The sequence below is a fragment of the Oncorhynchus gorbuscha genome, linkage group LG09 (assembly GCF_021184085.1).
Source record: "Oncorhynchus gorbuscha isolate QuinsamMale2020 ecotype Even-year linkage group LG09, OgorEven_v1.0, whole genome shotgun sequence".
Lineage (NCBI taxonomy): Eukaryota > Metazoa > Chordata > Actinopteri > Salmoniformes > Salmonidae > Oncorhynchus > Oncorhynchus gorbuscha.
In genome coordinates this window covers 40475067-40496794 of record NC_060181.1, presented here as the reverse complement: position 1 = coordinate 40496794, position 21728 = coordinate 40475067, and the positions used below count along the sequence as shown (strand labels likewise).

At 41.4% G+C, this 21728-nt stretch overlaps 1 protein-coding gene across 2 annotated transcripts in view; it reads left to right on the top strand.

Annotated features, from left to right (window-relative positions):
• LOC124043622 (sialin-like) overlaps positions 1-11696 on the top strand; it is a 40014-nt gene extending 28318 nt beyond the window's left edge. For both annotated transcript variants that reach the window (XM_046362395.1, XM_046362394.1), the window contains exons 7-12: positions 7321-7439; positions 7800-7961; positions 8399-8531; positions 9061-9208; positions 10325-10415; positions 10809-11696. In XM_046362395.1, coding sequence (XP_046218351.1) covers positions 7321-7439; positions 7800-7961; positions 8399-8531; positions 9061-9208; positions 10325-10415; positions 10809-10976 — 821 coding nt within the window. In that variant the 3' untranslated portion in view covers positions 10977-11696. The remainder of the gene's footprint in view (positions 1-7320; positions 7440-7799; positions 7962-8398; positions 8532-9060; positions 9209-10324; positions 10416-10808) is intronic.
• Positions 11697-21728: the final 10032 nt, after the last annotated feature.

Sequence of the window (21728 nt, the reverse complement as noted above, 5' to 3'; positions counted from 1 at the left end):
TCATTACACCTCAAACCTATACATTCATTACACCCCTCAAACCTATACATTCATTACACCCCTCAAACCTATACATTCATTACACCCTCAAACCTAATACATTCATTACACCCCTCAAACATATACATTCATTACACCCTCAAACCTATACATTCATTACACCCTCAAACCTATACATTCATTACACCCCTCAAACCTATACATTCATTACACCCTCAAACATATACATTCATTACACCCTCAAACATAATACATTCATTACACACCTCAAACCTATACATTCATTACACCCCTCAAACCTATACATTCATTACACCCCTCAAACCTATACATTCATTACACCCTCAAACCTATACATTCATTACACCCTCAAACCATAATACATTCATTACACCCCTCAAACCTATACATTCATTACACCCCTCAAACCTATACATTCATTACACCCTCAAACATAAACATTCATTACACCCCTCAAACATAATACATTCATTACACCCCTCAAACCTATACATTCATTACACCCTCAAACCTATACATTCATTACACCCTCAAACCTATACATTCATTACACCCTCAAACCTAACATTCATTACACCCTCAAACATATACATTCATTACACCCTCAAACCTATACATTCATTTCAAACCACATTCATTACACCCTCAAACCTATACATTCATTACACCCCTCAAACATAATACATTCATTACACCCTCAAACCTATACATTCATTACACCCCTCAAACCTATACATTCATTACACCCTCAAACCTATACATTCATTACACCCTCAAACCTATACATTCATTACACCCTCAAACATAATACATTCATTACACCCCTCAAACCTATACATTCATTACACCCTCAAACATAATACATTCATTACACCCCTCAAACATAATACATTCATTACACCCCTCAAACCTATACATTCATTACACCCTCAAACCTATACATTCATTACACCCTCAAACCTATACATTCATTACACCCTCAAACCTATACATTCATTACACCCCTCAAACCTATACATTCATTACACCCTCAAACCTATACATTCATTACACCCTCAAACCTATACATTCATTACACCCTCAAACCTATACATTCATTACACCCTCAAACATAACATTCATTACACCCTCAAACATAATACATTCATTACACCCTCAAACATAATACATTCATTACACCCTCAAACCTATACATTCATTACACCCCTCAAACATATACATTCATTACACCCCTCAAACCTATACATTCATTACACCCCTCAAACATATACATTCATTACACCCTCAAACCTATACACATTCATTACACCCCTCAAACATAATACATTCATTACACACCTCAAACATAATACATTCATTACACCCCTCAAACCTATACATTCATTACACCCCTCAAACATAATACATTCATTACACACCTCAAACATAATACATTCATTACACCCCTCAAACCTATACATTCATTACACCCCTCAAACCTATACATTCATTACACCCCTCAAACATAATACATTCATTACACCCTCAAACATAATACATTCATTACACACCTCAAACATAATACATTCATTACACCCTCAAACATAATACATTCATTACACCCCTCAAACATAATACATTCATTACACCCTCAAACATAATACATTCATTACACCCTCAAACATAATACATTCATTACACCCCTCAAACATAATACATTCATTACACCCTCAAACATAATACATTCATTACACCCTCAAACATAATACATTCATTACACCCCTCAAACATAATACATTCATTACACCCCTCAAACATAATACATTCATTACACCCTCAAACATAATACATTCATTACACCCCTCAAACCTATACATTCATTACACCCCTCAAACATATACATTCATTACACCCCTCAAACCTATACATTCATTACACCCCTCAAACATAATACATTCATTACACACCTCAAACATAATACATTCATTACACCCCTCAAACCTATACATTCATTACACCCTCAAACCTATACATTCATTACACCCTCAAACCTATACATTCATTACACCCCTCAAACCTATACATTCATTACACCCTCAAACATAATACATTCATTACACACCTCAAACATATACATTCATTACACCCCTCAAACCTAATACATTCATTACACCCCTCAAACCTATACATTCATTACACCCCTCAAACCTATACATTCATTACACCCTCAAACCTAATACATTCATTACACCCTCAAACCTAATACATTCATTACACCCTCAAACATAATACATTCATTACACCCTCAAACATAATACATTCATTACACCCCTCAAACCTATACATTCATTACACCCTCAAACCTAATACATTCATTACACCCTCAAACATAATACATTCATTACACCCCTCAAACCTACATCAAACATTCATTACACCCTCAAACCTATACATTCATTACACCCTCAAACCTAATACATTCATTACACCCTCAAACCTAATACATTCATTACACCCTCAAACCTATACATTCATTACACCCTCAAAATAATACATTCATTACACCCCTCAAACCTATACATTCATTACACCCTCAAACCATATACATTCATTACACCCCTCAAACCTATACATTCATTACACCCCTCAAACCTATACATTCATTACACCCCTCAAACCTATACATTCATTACACCCTCAAACCTATACATTCATTACACCCTCAAACCTATACATTCATTACACCCTCAAACCTATACATTCATTACACCCTCAAACCTATACATTCATTACACCCTCAAACCTATACATTCATTACACCCTCAAACCTATACATTCATTACACCCTCAAACCTATACATTCATTACACCCTCAAACCTATACATTCATTACACCCCTCAAACCTATACATTCATTACACCCCTCAAACCTATACATTCATTACACCCTCAAACATAATACATTCATTACACCCCTCAAACCTATACATTCATTACACCCTCAAACCTATACATTCATTACACCCTCAAACCTATACATTCATTACACCCTCAAACATAATACATTCATTACACCCCTCAAACCTATACATTCATTACACCCTCAAACCTATACATTCATTACACCCTCAAACCTATACATTCATTACACCCTCAAACCTATACATTCATTACACCCCTCAAACCTATACATTCATTACACCCCTCAAACTAATACATTCATTACACCCTCAAACCTATACATTCATTACACCCTCAAACCTATACATTCATTACACCCCTCAAACCTATACATTCATTACACCCTCAAACCTATACATTCATTACACCCTCAAACATAATACATTCATTACACCCTCAAACCTATACATTCATTACACCCTCAAACATAATACATTCATTACACCCTCAAACATTACACCCTCAAACCTATACATTCATTACACCCCTCAAACATAATACATTCATTACACCCTCAAACATAATACATTCATTACACCCCTCAAACCTATACATTCATTACACCCCTCAAACATAAACATTCATTACACCCCTCAAATAACATTCATTACACCCCTCAAACATATACATTCATTACACCCCTCAAACATAATACATTCATTACACCCCTCAAACCTATACATTCATTACACCCCTCAAACCTATACATTCATTACACCCCTCAAACCTATACATTCATTACACCCCTCAAACATATACATTCATTACACCCCTCAAACATATACATTCATTACACCCCTCAAACATAATACATTCATTACACCCCTCAAACCTATACATTCATTACACCCCTCAAACATAATACATTCATTACACCCCTCAAACCTAATACATTCATTACACCCCTCAAACCTATACATTCATTACACCCCTCAAACATAATACATTCATTACACCCCTCAAACCTATACATTCATTACACCCCTCAAACCTATACATTCATTACACCCTCAAACCTATACATTCATTACACCCTCAAACCTATACATTCATTACACCCCTCAAACCTATACATTCATTACACCCCTCAAACCTATACATTCATTACACCCTCAAACATATACATTCATTACACCCCTCAAACCTATACATTCATTACACCCCTCAAACCTATACATTCATTACACCCTCAAACCTAATACATTCATTACACCCTCAAACCTATACATTCATTACACCCCTCAAACCTATACATTCATTACACCCTCAAACCTATACATTCATTACACCCCTCAAACCTATACATTCATTACACCCTCAAACCTATACATTCATTACACCCCTCAAACCTATACATTCATTACACCCCTCAAACCTATACATTCATTACACCCCTCAAACCTATACATTCATTACACCCCTCAAACCTAATACATTCATTACACCCCTCAAACATAATACATTCATTACACCCCTCAAACATAATACATTCATTACACCCTCAAACATAATACATTCATTACACCCCTCAAACATAATACATTCATTACACCCCTCAAACATAATACATTCATTACACCCTCAAACATAATACATTCATTACACCCTCAAACATAATACATTCATTACACCCTCAAACATAATACATTCATTACACCCCTCAAACCTATACATTCATACATTCATTACACCCCTCAAACATATACATTCATTACACCCTCAAACATAATACATTCATTACACCCTCAAACATATACATTCATTACACCCCTCAAACATAATACATTCATTACACCCTCAAACATAATACATTCATTACACCCTCTAAATTCATTACACCCCTCAAACATAATACATTCATTACACCCCTCAAACATATACATTCATTACACCCCTCAAACATAATACATTCATTACACCCCTCAAACATATACATTCATTACACCCCTCAAACATAATACATTCATTACACCCCTCAAACATAATACATTCATTACACCCCTCAAACATAATACATTCATTACACCCCTCAAACATAATACATTCATTACACCCCTCAAACCTATACATTCATTACATTCATTACACCCCTCAAACATAATACATTCATTACACCCCTCAAACATAATACATTCATTACACCCCTCAAACATAATACATTCATTACACCCCTCAAACATAATACATTCATTACACCCTCAAACATAATACATTCATTACACCCTCAAACATAATACATTCATTACACCCCTCAAACATAATACATTCATTACACCCCTCAAACATAATACATTCATTACACCCCTCAAACATAATACATTCATTACACCCCTCAAACATAATACATTCATTACACCCCTCAAACATAATACATTCATTACACCCCTCAAACATAATACATTCATTACACCCTCAAACATAATACATTCATTACACCCTCAAACATAATACATTCATTACACCCCTCAAACATAATACATTCATTACACCCCTCAAACATAATACATTCATTACACCCTCAAACATAATACATTCATTACACCCCTCAAACCTCAAACATCAAAATACATTCATTACACCCTCAAACATAATACATTCATTACACCCTCAAACATATACATTCATTACACCCTCAAACATAATACATTCATTACACCCCTCAAACATATACATTCATTACACCCTCAAACATAATACATTCATTACACCCCTCAAACATAATACATTCATTACACCCCTCAAACATAATACATTCATTACACCCCTCAAACATAATACATTCATTACACCCTCAAACATAATACATTCATTACACCCTCAAACATAATACATTCATTACACCCCTCAAACATAATACATTCATTACACCCCTCAAACCTATACATTCATTACACCCTCAAACATATACATTCATTACACCCTCAAACATATACATTCATTACACCCCTCAAACATATACATTCATTACACCCCTCAAACTATACATTCATTACATTCATTACACCCTCAAACATATACATTCATTACACCCCTCAAACATTCATTACACCCCTCAAACCTATACATTCATTACACCCTCAAACATAATACATTCATTACACCCCTCAAACATAATACATTCATTACACCCTCAAACATAATACATTCATTACACCCTCAAACATAATACATTCATTACACCCTCAAACATAATACATTCATTACACCCCTCAAACATAATACATTCATTACACCCTCAAACCTCAAATACATTCATTACACCCTCAAACCTATACATTCATTACACCCCTCAAACCTATACATTCATTACACCCCTCAAACCTATACATTCATTACACCCCTCAAACCTATACATTCATTACACCCTCAAACATATACATTCATTACACCCTCAAACATAATACATTCATTACACCCTCAAACATAATACATTCATTACACCCCTCAAACCTATACATTCATTACACCCTCAAACCTATACATTCATTACACCCCTCAAACATAATACATTCATTACACCCTCAAACATAATACATTCATTACACCCCTCAAACCTAATACATTCATTACACCCCTCAAACCTATACATTCATTACACCCCTCAAACATTAATACATTCATTACACCCTCAAACCTATACATTCATTACACCCCTCAAACATAATACATTCATTACACCCTCAAACCTATACATTCATTACACACCTCAAACCATAATACATTCATTACACCCTCAAACATAATACATTCATTACACCCTCAAACCTATACATTCATTACACCCTCAAACATAATACATTCATTACACACCTCAAACATAATACATTCATTACACACCTCAAACATATACATTCATTACACCCCTCAAACATAATACATTCATTACACCCCTCAAACCTATACATTCATTACACACCTCAAACATAATACATTCATTACACCCCTCAAACCTATACATTCATTACACACCTCAAACCTATACATTCATTACACCCCTCAAACCTATACATTCATTACACCCCTCAAACCTATACATTCATTACACCCCTCAAACCTATACATTCCCCCTACACACACCATATCTGCATGTCTCTGCATACCCACATTTTCAGCTCTTATTCTGTTCTCCTGTGAAGTTTTCACACACATAATACATTCCATTTTTTATTTTATCATTCACAATTCTTCTCTGCACACTCTCTTGTTCAGCACAAAGACTGTACCTGCACAACCTTTTGCTTTGTGAAGATGTCAACAGAATCAAGCTTTTCTCTCACTCCGTCCCTCTGTCTCTCTCTCTCTCTCTCTCTCTCTCTCTCTCTCTCTCTCTCTCTCTGTCCCTCTTTCTCTCATCACCAGGGGGTGCTGGTTGCATTTGGGCAGTGTTCTGGTTCATTCTGGTGTCGGACCAGCCTGGCACTCATCCACGAATCAGCACAAGAGAAAAAGATTACATCATCAACTCCATAGGAAAAGGGGTAACAACAGTCTATCTGTGGTGTCCTTTACGGCCCTTTGTCATACATTTTGTAAACCGGTTCACGGTCAATCCACTTCCTCTCAACTCATTTTAATTTAATTCAAGGGGCTTTATTGACATGGGAAACATATGTTAACTGGAGGATATTTTTCTCTGTTAAGATCATTTCCTTTTTTGAATTTCTAGCCAAATGTAAAATGTTCCTGTTTTGACTAATTTAATGGAGTGAGTTAGGTCTGCTCTATCCCAAATTAGCATACCCCCTCTCTCTATCTTTCTCTTCTCTCTCTCTCTCTCTCTCTCTCTCTCTCTCTCTCTCTCTCGCTCTCTCTCTCTCTCTCTCTGGCTCCTAACCCAGGGTGGTGCCCATGACTGGTCAGTGCCTTTGTTGCCCATGATGCTCTCTGTTCCCCTGTGGGCCATCATTGTGTCTCAGATGTGTGCCAACTGGGCTAACTGCATTCTGCTCACATCACTACCCACCTACATGGACACGGTGCTTCACTTTGACCTCCGACAGGTGAGACCCAAAGAAATCATATATTAAGTAATACATCATTGATATATATGGACATATGATTTCTATGGATGACGCCTTCAAAGGAGAGCGAGAGTGTGAGATGCTCAATTCCAGAGTGCTGTAAAGGCCAGATAGGTATAAGAAATATGGTAAGAGCTCCACCTGGTGGTATTAGGCTCTGTAGGCAGGTGGTAGGACTAGAGAATGACTAAGATATCACGGTGTACAGGGATAGAACAGGAGTCTCGAGACTTGAATCGTGTTGGGTTGTAACCTAGGCCTATACCGTTCTGCTGTGGCATTGCTGTAATAAAACATTGGTGAAAGTGATGCCATGTTATCGGGATATTTTATTCCCGCAATACAGTTGCAATCCTTTCTGTTGTTGTTTTTGTTGTCGGTTAATATTGTCTATTTCTTTCTGACTGTCTATATAGAATGCCTTTCTCTCAGCTCTGCCCTATCTGGGTGGCTGGGCCTTCTCAGTGATATCAGGTGTAGTAGCAGACAGCCTCCTGGAGAAGGAGCTGTTGAGTGTCACAGCGGTCCGCAAGATCTTCACTATCACAGGCAAGGAGGGGACTTTTATTTTGAAAGGAACCGGTCTCGGTTACTTACGGACTTTACCAGATGTTTGATTGATTGACTGATTGACATGCAACAGTTCTTTCGGGATTCTTTTGATGCTATTTCATGCAGCGGATATTTTAGTCTGTAGTAATATGTTTTGTAACCAAATATGAACTAATGGAGTATTACATTTGAGTTATTAAGAAGACGCTCTTATCCAGACGACCGACTTACAGTTAGAGTATCAGGTAAACTGTGTACATGTTAATTGTGTGGATGGCCATACCTATGTGTTACTGTTAAATGCAGCGTTTGTACATTGACCGTGTATATTGACGTCACGGGAGGCTGCTGAGGGGAGAACGGCTCATAATAATGGCCAGAACCGAACAAATGGAACGGCATCAAACACCTGGAAACCATGTCGTATTTGAGCTCGTCCTACTAATTGCCATAAGCCCGTTCTCCCCAATTAAGGAGACATCAACCTCCTGTGATTGATGCATATTGTTGACCCCTCCTCCCCCAGGTCTGCTGCTGCCTGCAGCGTTCCTGGTTGCTGTGGGCTACTCCGGCTGCAGTGGTGTGTTGGCAGTGACCTTCCTTACCCTCTCTTCAACTGCAGGAGGCACCAGTGCAGCCGGGGTCTTCATCAATCAGATAGACATTGCTCCACGGTGGGTGTTTAATCGATTTGCGAGGTCGTCACTTCACTTGTTTCTCTTCACTTCTCTCCCTTACTCACCCGTCTTTTCTGGCAAATGTTGGACCTTCACTGAACTTTCTCTCTTCCGCTCATTCTATCACACTCTACGTCACTGAGGACTGAAGAAGTCACTCACATTGAACTTTCTCTCTCTTTTCAACTCATTCTATCACACTCTACGTCACTGAGGACTGAAGAAGTCACTCACATTGAACTTTATCACACTCTACGTCACTGAACTGAAGAAGTCACTCACATTGAACTTTCTCCCTTCCGCTCATTCTATCACACTCTTCACTGAGGACTGAAGAAGTCACTCATTGAATTCTCTATCACACTCTACGTCACTGAGGACTGAAGAAGTCACTCACATTGAACTTTCTCTCCCTTCCGCTCATTCTATCACACTCTACGTCACTGAGGACTGAAGAAGTCACTCACATTGAAACTCATTCTATCACACTCTACGTCACTGAGGACTGAAGAAGTCACTCACATTGAACTTTCTCTCCCTTCCGCTCATTCTATCACACTCTACGTCACTGAGGACTGAAGAAGTCACTCACATTGAACTTTCTCTCCCTTCCGCTCATTCTATCACACTCTACGTCACTGAGGACTGAAGAAGTCACTCACATTGAACTTTCTCTCCCTTCCGCTCATTCTATCACACTCTACGTCACTGAGGACTGAAGAAGTCACTCACATTGAACTTTCTCTCCTTCCGCTCATTCTATCACACTCTACGTCACTGAGGACTGAGGACATTGAACGTCACTGAGGACTGAAGAAGTCACTCACATTGAACTTTCATTCTATACCTTCTGAGGACGCTCATTCTATCACACTCTACGTCACTGAGGACTGAAGAAGTCACTCACATTGAACTTTCTCTCTCTTTTCAACTCATTCTATCACACTCTACGTCACTGAGGACTGAAGAAGTCACTCACATTGAACTTTCTCTCCCTTCCGCTCATTCTATCACACTCTACGTCACTGAGGACTGAAGAAGTCACTCACATACTCACTGCTTTTGGATGTTTGGATGTTTTTGAACCTCTATTTTTCTCTCTCTCTTCCTCAGGTATGCGGGGGTGCTTTTAGGAATCACCAACACTTTTGGGACTATCCCAGGTGTGGTCGCTCCAATCATCACGGGTTACCTCACCAAAGATGTAAGCTTTCTGGTGACATTTCCTTCATAATCAAATGCATTCATTCTGTACTACTTTTAGAAATAATGAAATATTTGTAATATATCTACTTAAATACTGTAATAAAGTATTAGACCATGGCTGCGTTGACACAGGCAGCACAATTCTGATAGTTTTAAAAAAGTATTGTTATTTGGACCAAACAGATCAGCTCTGGAAAAGAGCTGATGTGAAAAGAGCTGATGTGATTGGTCAAAAGACCAATTAGTGGAAGAAACATCAGAATTGGGCTGCTTGACGCGAGGAGTATGCAATTGAGATCTTCCCAATGGCTCATTTCTAAAAGTTACTGCACTCTTGAAGACTGTTATACATACGACTATGACCCATGTCCCTCCCACCCTCCTGGAACAGCAATCCCTGGCGGGGTGGAGGAGTGTGTTCTGTCTGTCGGCCGGGATCAGCGCCGTAGGAGCTTTCATCTTCACCTTGTTTGGGTCCGGGGAGGTCCAGAAATGGGCCCTGGTAGAGGTGGATCAGGAGGAGGCAGAAACAAAGAGAGACAGGTTCATCCCTACATGACAGATAAGACCTAAAGCAGGGTTCCCCAACTGATGGCCCACGGTGGTTTTATTTTGCCCCCCATGTTTTCTGAGCAAAAAATGTATAAAACAATATTATTCTTTATTTTTTAAATTTTCATTGTTGGACCTAAAAACACCAGGAAATCAGCTCTGCGTCATTTTAATTTGGAAATTCTGTTCCCAAGTATTTCTGCACATAATAGAGAAGCAAGTGATCATATACAAATGTAAGCTTCGTTGGAAATGATTGTTTAAGTCTGTTTGGGCTCCTTGCGGTCAATTTGCAGTTGACAAATGATTTAAAATGATGTTCCGGCCCCCTGACTATCCGCTCAATAAAAGAAAATGTCCTTACGCTGAATCTAGTTGATGATCCCTGTAAGATATAAACTGACCTCAGGTTAACTCACCATCAGGTGGTTTTAAAAAGGATGGGCCAGTGCATTCTCTTAGTACACTGTGTTGGGAATGGGACCCTTAATCAAATGCGGTATTCATAAGAGGATAAGGGACTTTTTTAAATGGCCTCTTTATTTTCCAAATGCCTTTCTTTAGTATTGTTTACAACCATCTGTTTCTGACCATGTTTTGTATTTACAGTTGAAGTCGGAAGTTTACATACACATTAGTCAAATACGTTTAAACTCAGTTTTTCACAATTCCTGACATTTAATCCTAGTAAATATTCCCTGTCTTAGGTCAGTTAGGATCATCACTTTATTTTAAGAATGTGAAATGTCAGAATAATAGTAGAGAGAATTATTTATTTCAGCTTTAATTTTTTTCAAAGTTGACATACACTCAATTAGTATTTGGTAGCATTGCCTTTAAATTGTTTAACTTAGTTCAAATGTTTCAAGTAGCCTTCCACTGTCACGTTCTGACCTTAGTTCTTTTATTGTCTTTGTTGTAGTATGGTCAGGGCGTGAGTTGGGTGGGTTGTCTATGTTCGTTTTTCTATGATTTGGGATTGCTGTGTTCGGTCTGGTATGGTTCTCAATCAGAGGCAGCTGTCCATCGTTGTCCCTGATTGAAAATCATACTTAGGGAGCCTGGTTTCACTTTTGAGTTGTGGGTGTTTATTTTCCGTGTTAGTGCCACATGGGACTGTTTCGTTTTAATTTTGTGTAGTGTTCAGTTGTTCCATAAAAAATATGACGAACACTTACCGCGCTGCGTTTCGGTCCTCTTCTCCTTCACCTCATTCCAACGACGAACGTTACATCCACAAGCTTCCCACAGTAAGTTGGATGAATTTTGGCCCATTCCTCCTGACAAATCCGGTGAAACTGAGTCAGGTTTGTAGGCCTCCTTGCTCGCACACGCTTCAGTTCTGCCCACAAATGTTCTATAGGATTGAGGTCAGGGCTTTGTGATGGCCACTCCAATACCTTGACTTTGTTGTCCTTAAGCCATTTTGCTACACCTTTGGAAGTATGCTTGGGGTCATTGTCCATTTGGAAGACCCATTTGCGACCAAGCTTTAACTTCCTGACTGATGTCTTGAGATGTTGCTTCAATATATCCACATAATTTTCCTACCTCATGATGCCATCTATTTTGTGAAGTGCACCAGTCCCTCCTGCAGCAAAGCATCCCCACAACACGCATCCGCACAACATGACAACAAGTACCATCTTTGTCCCCATGTGCAGTTGCAAACCGCAGTCTGGCTTTTTATATGGTGGTTTTGGAGCAGTGGCTTCTTGCTTGCTGAGCGGCCTTTCAGGTTATGTCGATATAGGACTTGTTTTACTGTGTATACTGATACTTTTGTACCTGTTTCCTCCAGCATCTTCACAAGGTCCTTTGCTGTTGTTCTGGGATTGATTTGCACTTTTTGCACCAAAGTACGTTCATCTCTAGGAGACAGAACGCGTCTCCTGTCTGAGCGGTATGACGGCTGCGTGGTCCAATGGGGTTTATACTTGCGTACTATTGTTTGTACAGATCAACGTGGTACCTTCAGGCGTTTGGAAATTGTTCCCAAGGATGAACCTGACTTGTGGAGGTCTACAATTTTTTTCTGAGGTCCTGGCTGATTTCTTTTGATTTTCCCATGATGTCAATCAAGGAGGCACTGTGTTTGAAGGTAGGCCTTGAAATACATACACAGGTACACCTCCAATTGACTCAAATTATGTCAATTAGCCTATCAGAAGTGTCTAAAGCCATGATATAATTTTCTGGAATTTTCCAAGCTGTTTAAAGGCACAGTCAACTTAGTGTATGTATACTTCTGACCCGCTTGAATTGTGATACAGTGAATTATAAGTGAAATCATCTGTCTGTAAACAATTGTTGGAAACATTACTTGTGTCATGCACAAAGTAGATGTCCTCATCGACTTGCCAAAACTATAGTTTGTTAAGAAGAAATTTGTGGAGTGGTTGAAAAACAAGTTTTAATGACTCCAACTTAAGTGTATGTAAACTTCTGACTTCAACTGTATATACAGGATTAATTGGTATGCCTTTTATACTCAAATCAAACAGCTTTACATTTGAGTTTGAGTTTTATCTTTACAGGGACAGTGCACATTAATCAACGTTTCAGTTAAAGTGTCGGTTTTAGCCAGCCGACACGTGTTTTTATTGCAGTCCCTGGGCAGGTTATGAAAAACCATTCCAATAACAATAGAGACAAACAATTAGCAGTGAGCACACGCAGAGCAACATCGAACAAGCAGCATGCAGACAGAGCAACAGCACAAAAAGCAACACAACAAAATCCATAGTGTTTCCATACCTCACAAGAAACAGGCAACAGACAACATGGAAAGTGGCAGTACACAGCTAGGGATTGTTTTCACAAGTTTGATTGGCCTTTAGCCATGTCTTCATGTTTTTTGTAGAGGTGTGATAAGTGGTTTCAATTGTGTGTGTGTCTGATGGCAGTGTGCTCCAGACATGGGAAGCTCTCACAGAGAAAGCAGATTTCCTTAAGGGAACTATACAGTCACCTCTCATGGCAGACCTTGTGGATCTGTGGCAGAGGGTTTGGGTTTTCTGTTTGACAAGAGTACTAAGTGGGGCGGGGCCATTTAGAGTTTTGAATACAAGACATGCGTCGTTGTATTGCACAAGATTATCCCAACTCAGGAGCTCATGCTTTCTGAGAATGTAACAGTGATGATGGCTATTGGGCCTGTTTGTTGACAGACTGAATGGGATTTAATGTTGTACAGCAAGCTTGGGCCCAACTCGTCTAGCAGTATGTTAAGTGGGGGATGATTAATGACGGTACTAACCGTAAGTGGTATAAATCCTCTACGGGATCAGTGTCCCTATACCGGGACGGTTATGCTAACGTACTCTAATGTGAATAGCATGACGTTTTAAGTAAGGGCAAACCTTCCAGAAAGCAGAAAGCTTAAATTATTGTTATTCTAACTGCAGTCTCCAATTTACAGTAGCTATTACAGTGAAAAAAGACCATGCTATTGTTTGAGGAGAGTGAACAACAACACAAACACTTTATCACGGCCACTGGTTTGATACATTAACCTCTGAAGGTAAATAATGTACTTACATTCAGTAATCTTGCTCTGATTTGTCATCCTGAGGGTCCCAGACATAAAATGTAGCACTGTTTTGTTTGATCAAATCCATTTGTATATTCAAAATGTAGTAACTGGGTTCTACAGTTTGAACCCCTGCTTTCTCTGGCTCCACACCCACCCCGTCCGGCCATCTAGATGTGTGAAGGTTAGTGTATAAACTAATGATCCATCATGTATGACTTTCCTAGGAGTGTGTAAACTTACATTTTGTATTACCATATCATTGTTGTATGTTCTCTATAGTTATGTACTTTAAAATGTATCAATTGACCAATTCAGCACATTTGGGCAGACCTGATACAAAATATTGTCCAGTATTGCAATGCTTCACTGGATCAATCTGAAACTTTGCACAAACACTGCTGCCGTCTAGTGGCCAAAATCTAAACTGTCCCTAAACTGCAATATTATATTATGGTCTTTCTCTTGCATTTCAAAGTATATGGAACAAAACAAAAAAATAGAAAATGCATGTTTTTTTGTTTATATTATCCTATACCAGATCTAATGTGTAATATTCTCCTACATGAATTTCACTTTTCCACAAACTTCAAAGTGTTTCCTTTGAAATGGTATCAAGCGTATGCATATCCTTGCTTCAGTTCCTGGGCTACAGGAAGTTAGATTTGGGTATGTCATTTAAGGCATACCATTTTCTTTTTTTAAAGGGTCCGATCCTTAAGAGGAAATACACAGGCAACTCTTAATAAACTAGATTCATTTTTCATTGATCACTTTTAAGTGCTCTTATACTTTTATCTACCACATTTGATAAAATACCTGTGCTCTTCCCAGGTTTCATAGCCTATAATTAGAAATGTTCTAGTCTGTTGGCTATGTAACAATTACTGCCCCAAACCATTTGTTCCTTGAATATCTTGAATTGAATGATAGACAGATTGACTTCCAGAACATGCGCTTGTAACGCCAGGGTAGTGGGTTCGATCCCCGGGACCACCCATACGTAGAATGTATGCACACATGACTGTAAGTCGCTTTGGATAAAAGCGTCTGCTAAACGGCATATATTATTATAAATGAACAAACCATCAAATGTAACTTATGTTACCCCCACTATGACATGCACTGTGCCCTCAAGAACATTTACTGCACAAACAAAATAAATGTGGACACCCAAATTGTGAATTTGGCAAATGTACATTAATGTAAGAATGTTTTGTTGGGAAATGTACATTCATGCAAGAACATTGTTATATTCTCTGTAAGTGTTATGTAAAAATAAATCAATGTGAATATTCATAACAGAAAAAAATCTGCGAAATAGAAATAGCACACCATTTTGATTTCACTGATTTATTTCTGTTATGAATATTCACATTGATTTGTTAAGTAGTCTACTGGTTTAACTTTAAATAATGTACCAAAATGTTCGCATAGTCAATTTTTGTGTTGTCATTTTTGTACTTTTGAAGAATTATATTTGTGGCAACTTTATTCTAAATACATGATTACATTTTTATTCACATTTATATTGCGTCAAACTTGGACTTTTATTTTGAAGTTTAAGCTCATAACCTGATTCCATTTAATGTCCAACCCGGATGTTTTTGGGCGGCGGACTATGTATTTCTGTAAATAACTGCTGGTGCACGATATCTAAGGATGTCTCGAGCTATTGTTATGCAGGTGAATGAGGACCCAAAAGCGACTTGGCGAAAACAGAGTCTTTAATCCAGTAAAGTAAATATTCAATACTCCTAGACAATTCAGAGCGGTAAATAAAGCATAAAGAACAATTCCACTCGTAATGACGAGAACAGACTGGAGACTCGATCATAAACTGCAGGTTGCCTCGGGAAGGCACTTGACCGTAGCAGACTCAGACACCTGCTCACCACGCAGCATCTGAGGGAAACACGACACGACAGGGCGATACAAAGACACAGCACGGTGAACAATATACAAGGATCCGACAGGACAGAAACGGAAAACAAGGGGAGAAATAGGGACTCTAATCAGGGGAAAAGATAGGGAACAGGTGTGGGAAGACTAAATGATTGATTAGGGGAATAGGAACAGCTGGGAGCAGGAACGGAACGATAGAGAGAAGAGAGAGAGAGAGGAGAGAGAAAAAGGGGAACGAACCTAAAAAAGACCAGCAGGGGGAAAACGAACAGAAGGAAAAGCAAAATGACAAGACAATATAAGACAAAACATGACAGTACCCCCCACTCACCGAGCGCCTCCTGGCGCACTCGAGGAGGAATCCTGGCGGCAACGGAGGAAATCATCAATCAGTGAACGGTCCAGCACGTCCCGAGACGGAACCCAACTCCTCTCCTCAGGACCGTAACCCTCCCAATCCACTAAGTATTGGTGACCCCGTCCCCGAGAACGCATGTCCATGATCCTACGTACCTTGTAAATAGGTGCGCTCTCGACAAGGACGGGAGGGGGGGAGGGAAGACGAACGGGGGTGCGAAGAAAGGGCTTGACACAGGAGACATGGAAGACAGGATGGACGCGACGAAGATGTCGCAGAAGAAGCAGTCGCACAGCGACAGGATTGACGACCTGGGAGACACGGAACGGACCAATGAACCGCGGAGTCAACTTACGAGAGGCTGTCGTAAGAGGAAGGTTGCGAGTGGAAAGCCACACTCTCTGGCCGCAACAATACCTAGGACTCTTAATCCTATGTTTATTGGCGGCTCTCACAGTCTGTGCCCTGTAACGGCAAAGTGCAGACCTCACCCTCCTCCAGGTGCACTCACAACTTTGGACAAACGCTTGAGCGGAGGGAACGCTGGACTCGGCAAGCTGGGATGAGAACAGAGGAGGCTGGTAACCCAGACTACTCTGAAACGGAGATAACCCGGTAGCAGACGAAGGAAGCGAGTTGTGAGCGTATTCTGCCCAGGGGAGCTGTTCTGCCCAAGACGCAGGGTTTCTGAAAGAAAGGCTGCGTAGTATGCGACCAATCGTCTGATTGGCCCTCTCTGCTTGACCGTTAGACTGGGGATGAAACCCGGAAGAGAGACTGACGGACGCACCAATCAAACGACAGAACTCCCTCCAAAACTGTGACGTGAATTGCGGGCCTCTGTCTGAAACGGCGTCTAACGGGAGGCCATGAATTCTGAACACATTCTCGATGATGATTTGTGCCGTCTCCTTAGCGGAAGGAAGTTTAGCGAGGGGAATGAAATGTGCCGCCTTAGAGAACCTATCGACAACCGTAAGAATCACAGTCTTCCCCGCAGACAAAGGCAGACCGGTAATGAAGTCTAGGGCGATGTGAGACCATGGTCGAGAAGGAATGGGGAGCGGTCTGAGACGACCGGCAGGAGGAGAGTTACCTGACTTAGTCTGCGCGCAGTCCAAACAAGCAGCCACGAAACGGCGCGTGTCACGCTCCTGAGTCGGCCACCAAAAGCGCTGGCGAATAGACGCAAGAGTGCCTCGAACACCGGGATGACCAGCTAACTTGGCAGAGTGAGCCCACTGAAGAACAGCCAGACGAGTGGAAACAGGAACGAAAAGAAGGTTACTAGGACAAGCGCGTGGCAACGCAGTGTGCGTGAGTGCTTGCTTAACCTGTCTTTCAATTCCCCAGACTGTCAACCCGACAACACGCCCATAAGGTAGAATCCCCTCGGGATCAGTAGAAGCCACAGAAGAACTAAAAAGACGGGATAAGGCATCAGGCTTGGTGTTCTTGCTACCCGGACGGTAAGAAATCACAAACTCGAAACGAGCGAAAAACAACGCCCAACGAGCTTGACGAGCATTAAGTCGTTTGGCAGAACGGATGTACTCAAGGTTCTTATGGTCTGTCCAAACGACAAAAGGAACTGTCGCCCCCTCCAACCACTGTCGCCATTCGCCTAGGGCTAAGCGGATGGCGAGCAGTTCGCGGTTACCCACATCATAGTTGCGTTCAGATGGCGACAGGCGATGAGAAAAATAAGCGCAAGGATGAACCTTATCGTCAGACTGGAAGTGCTGGGATAGAATGGCTCCCACGCCTACCTCTGAAGCGTCAACCTCGACAATGAATTGTCTAGTGACGTCAGGAGTAACGAGGATAGGAGCGGACGTAAAACGTTCTTTTAGAAGATCAAAAGCTCCCTGGGCGGAACCGGACCACTTAAAACACGTCTTGACAGAAGTAAGAGCTGTGAGAGGGGCAGCAACTTGACCGAAATTACGAATGAAACGCCGATAGAAATTAGCGAAACCTAGAAAGCGCTGCAACTCGACACGTGACCTTGGAACGGGCCAATCACTGACAGCTTGGACCTTAGCGGAATCCATCTGAATGCCTTCAGCGGAAATAACGGAACCGAGAAAAGTAACGGAGGAGACATGAAAAGAGCACTTCTCAGCCTTCACGTAGAGACAATTCTCTAAAAGGCGCTGTAGAACACGTCGAACGTGCTGAACATGAATCTCGAGTGACGGTGAAAAAATCAGGATATCGTCAAGATAGACAAAAACAAAGATGTTCAGCATGTCTCTCAGAACATCATTAACTAATGCCTGAAAAACAGCTGGCGCATTGGCGAGACCAAACGGCAGAACCCGGTACTCAAAATGCCCTAACGGAGTGTTAAACGCCGTTTTCCACTCGTCCCCCTCTCTGATGCGCACGAGATGGTAAGCGTTACGAAGGTCCAACTTAGTAAAGCACCTGGCTCCCTGCAGAATCTCGAAGGCTGATGACATAAGGGAAGCGGATAACGATTCTTAACCGTTATGTCATTCAGCCCTCGATAATCCACGCAGGGGCGCAGAGTACCGTCCTTTTTCTTAACAAAAAAAAACCCCGCCCCGGCCGGAGAGGAAGAAGGCACTATGGTACCGGCGTCAAGAGACACAGACAAATAATCCTCGAGAGCCTTACGTTCGGGAGCCGACAGAGAGTATAGTCTACCCCGAGGAGGAGTGGTCCCCGGAAGGAGATCAATACTACAATCATACGACCGGTGAGGAGGAAGGGAGTTGGCTCGGGACCGACTGAAGACCGTGCGCAGATCATGATATTCCTCCGGCACTCCTGTCAAATCGCCAGGTTCCTCCTGAGAAGTGGGGACAGAAGAAACGGGAGGGATGGCAGACATTAAACACTTCACATGACAAGAAACGTTCCAGGATAGGATAGAATTACTAGACCAATTAATAGAAGGATTATGACATACTAGCCAGGGATGACCCAAAACAACAGGTGTAAAAGGTGAACGAAAAATCAAAAAAGAAATAGTCTCACTGTGGTTACCAGATACTGTGAGGGTTAAAGGTAGTGTCTCAAATCTGATACTGGGAAGATGACTACCATCTAAGGCGAACATGGGCGTAGGCTTGTCTAACTCTCTGAAAGGAATGTCATGTTTCCGAGCCCATGCTTCGTCCATGAAACAACCCTCAGCCCCAGAGTCTATCAAGGCACTGCATGTAGCACCCGAACCGGTCCAGCGTAAATGGACCGACAAAGTAGTACAGGATCTAGATGGAGAGACCTGAGTAGTAGCGCTCACCAGTAGCCCTCCGCTTACTGATGAGCTCTGGCTTTTACTGGACATGAATTAACAAAATGTCCAGCAAGTCCGCAATAGAGGCACAGGCGGTTGGTGATCCTCCGTTCCCTCTCCTTAGTCGAGATGCGAATACCTCCCAGCTGCATGGGCTCAGTCTCTGAGCCAGAGGAGGGAGATGGTTGCGATGCAGAGCAGGGAAACACCGTTGACGCGAGCTCTCTTCCACGAGCCTGGTGACAAAGATCTACCCGTCGTTCTATGCGGATGGCGAGAGCAATCAAAGAGTCCACACTTGAAGGAACCTCCCGGGAGAGAATCTCATCTTTAACCACTGCGTGGAGTCCCTCCAGAAAACGAGCGAGCAGCGCCGGCTCGTTCCAGTCACTAGAGGCAGCAAGAGTGCGAAACTCAATAGAGTAATCCGTTATGGATCGATCACCTTGGCATAGGGAAGCCAGGGCCCTAGAAGCCTCCCTACCAAAAACTGAACGGTCAAAAACCCGAATCATCTCCTCTTTAAAGTTCTGGTAATTGTTAGAGCAATCAGCCCTTGCCTCCCAGATAGCTGTGCCCCACTCTCGAGCCCGGCCAGTAAGGAGTGAAATGACGTAAGCAACCCGAGCTCTCTCTCTAGAGTATGTGTTGGGTTGGAGAGAGAACACAATATCACACTGGGTGAGAAAGGAGCGGCACTCCGTGGGCTGCCCGGAGTAGCAAGGTGGGTTATTAACCCTAGGTTCCGGAGGCTCGGCAGGCCAGGAAGTAACAGGTGGCACGAGACGAAGACTCTGGAACTGTCCAGAGAGGTCGGAAACCTGAGCGGCCAGGTTCTCCACGGCATGGCGAGCAGCAGACAATTCCTGCTCGTGTCTGCCGAGCATGGCTCCTTGGATCTCGACGGCAGTGTTACGAGCGTCTGTAGTCGCTGGGTCCATTCTTTGGTCGGATCCTTCTGTTATGCAGGTGAATGAGGACCCAAAAGCGACTTGGCGAAAACAGAGTCTTTAATCCAGTAAAGTAAATATTCAATACTCCTAGACAATTCGGAGCGGTAAATAAAGCATAAAGAACAATTCCACTCGTAATGACGAGAACAGACTGGAGACTCGATCATGAACTGCAGGTTGCCTCGGGAAGGCACTTGACCGTAGCAGACTCAGACACCTGCTCACCACGCAGCATCTGAGGGAAACACGACACGACAGGGCGATACAAAGACACAGCACGGTGAACAATATACAAGGATCCGACAGGACAGAAACGGAAAACAAGGGGAGAAATAGGGACTCTAATCAGGGGAAAAGATAGGGAACAGGTGTGGGAAGACTAAATGATTGATTAGGGGAATAGGAACAGCTGGGAGCAGGAACGGAACGATAGAGAGAAGAGAGAGAGAGAGGGAGAGAGAAAAAGGGGAACGAACCTAAAAAGACCAGCAGGGGGAAAACGAACAAAAGGAAAAGCAAAATGACAAGACAATATAAGACAAAACATGACAGCTATTGCTTGCCCGAGGTAGAGTATCTCATGATAAACAGTAGACCACACTACCTACCTAGAGTTTTCATCTGTATTTTTCATAGCTGTTTTACATACCACCACAGTCAGAGGTTGGCACTAAGACAGCATTGAATGAGCTGTATTCCGTCATAATCAAACAAAACGGTGGCGCTCCTAGTAGCCGGGGACT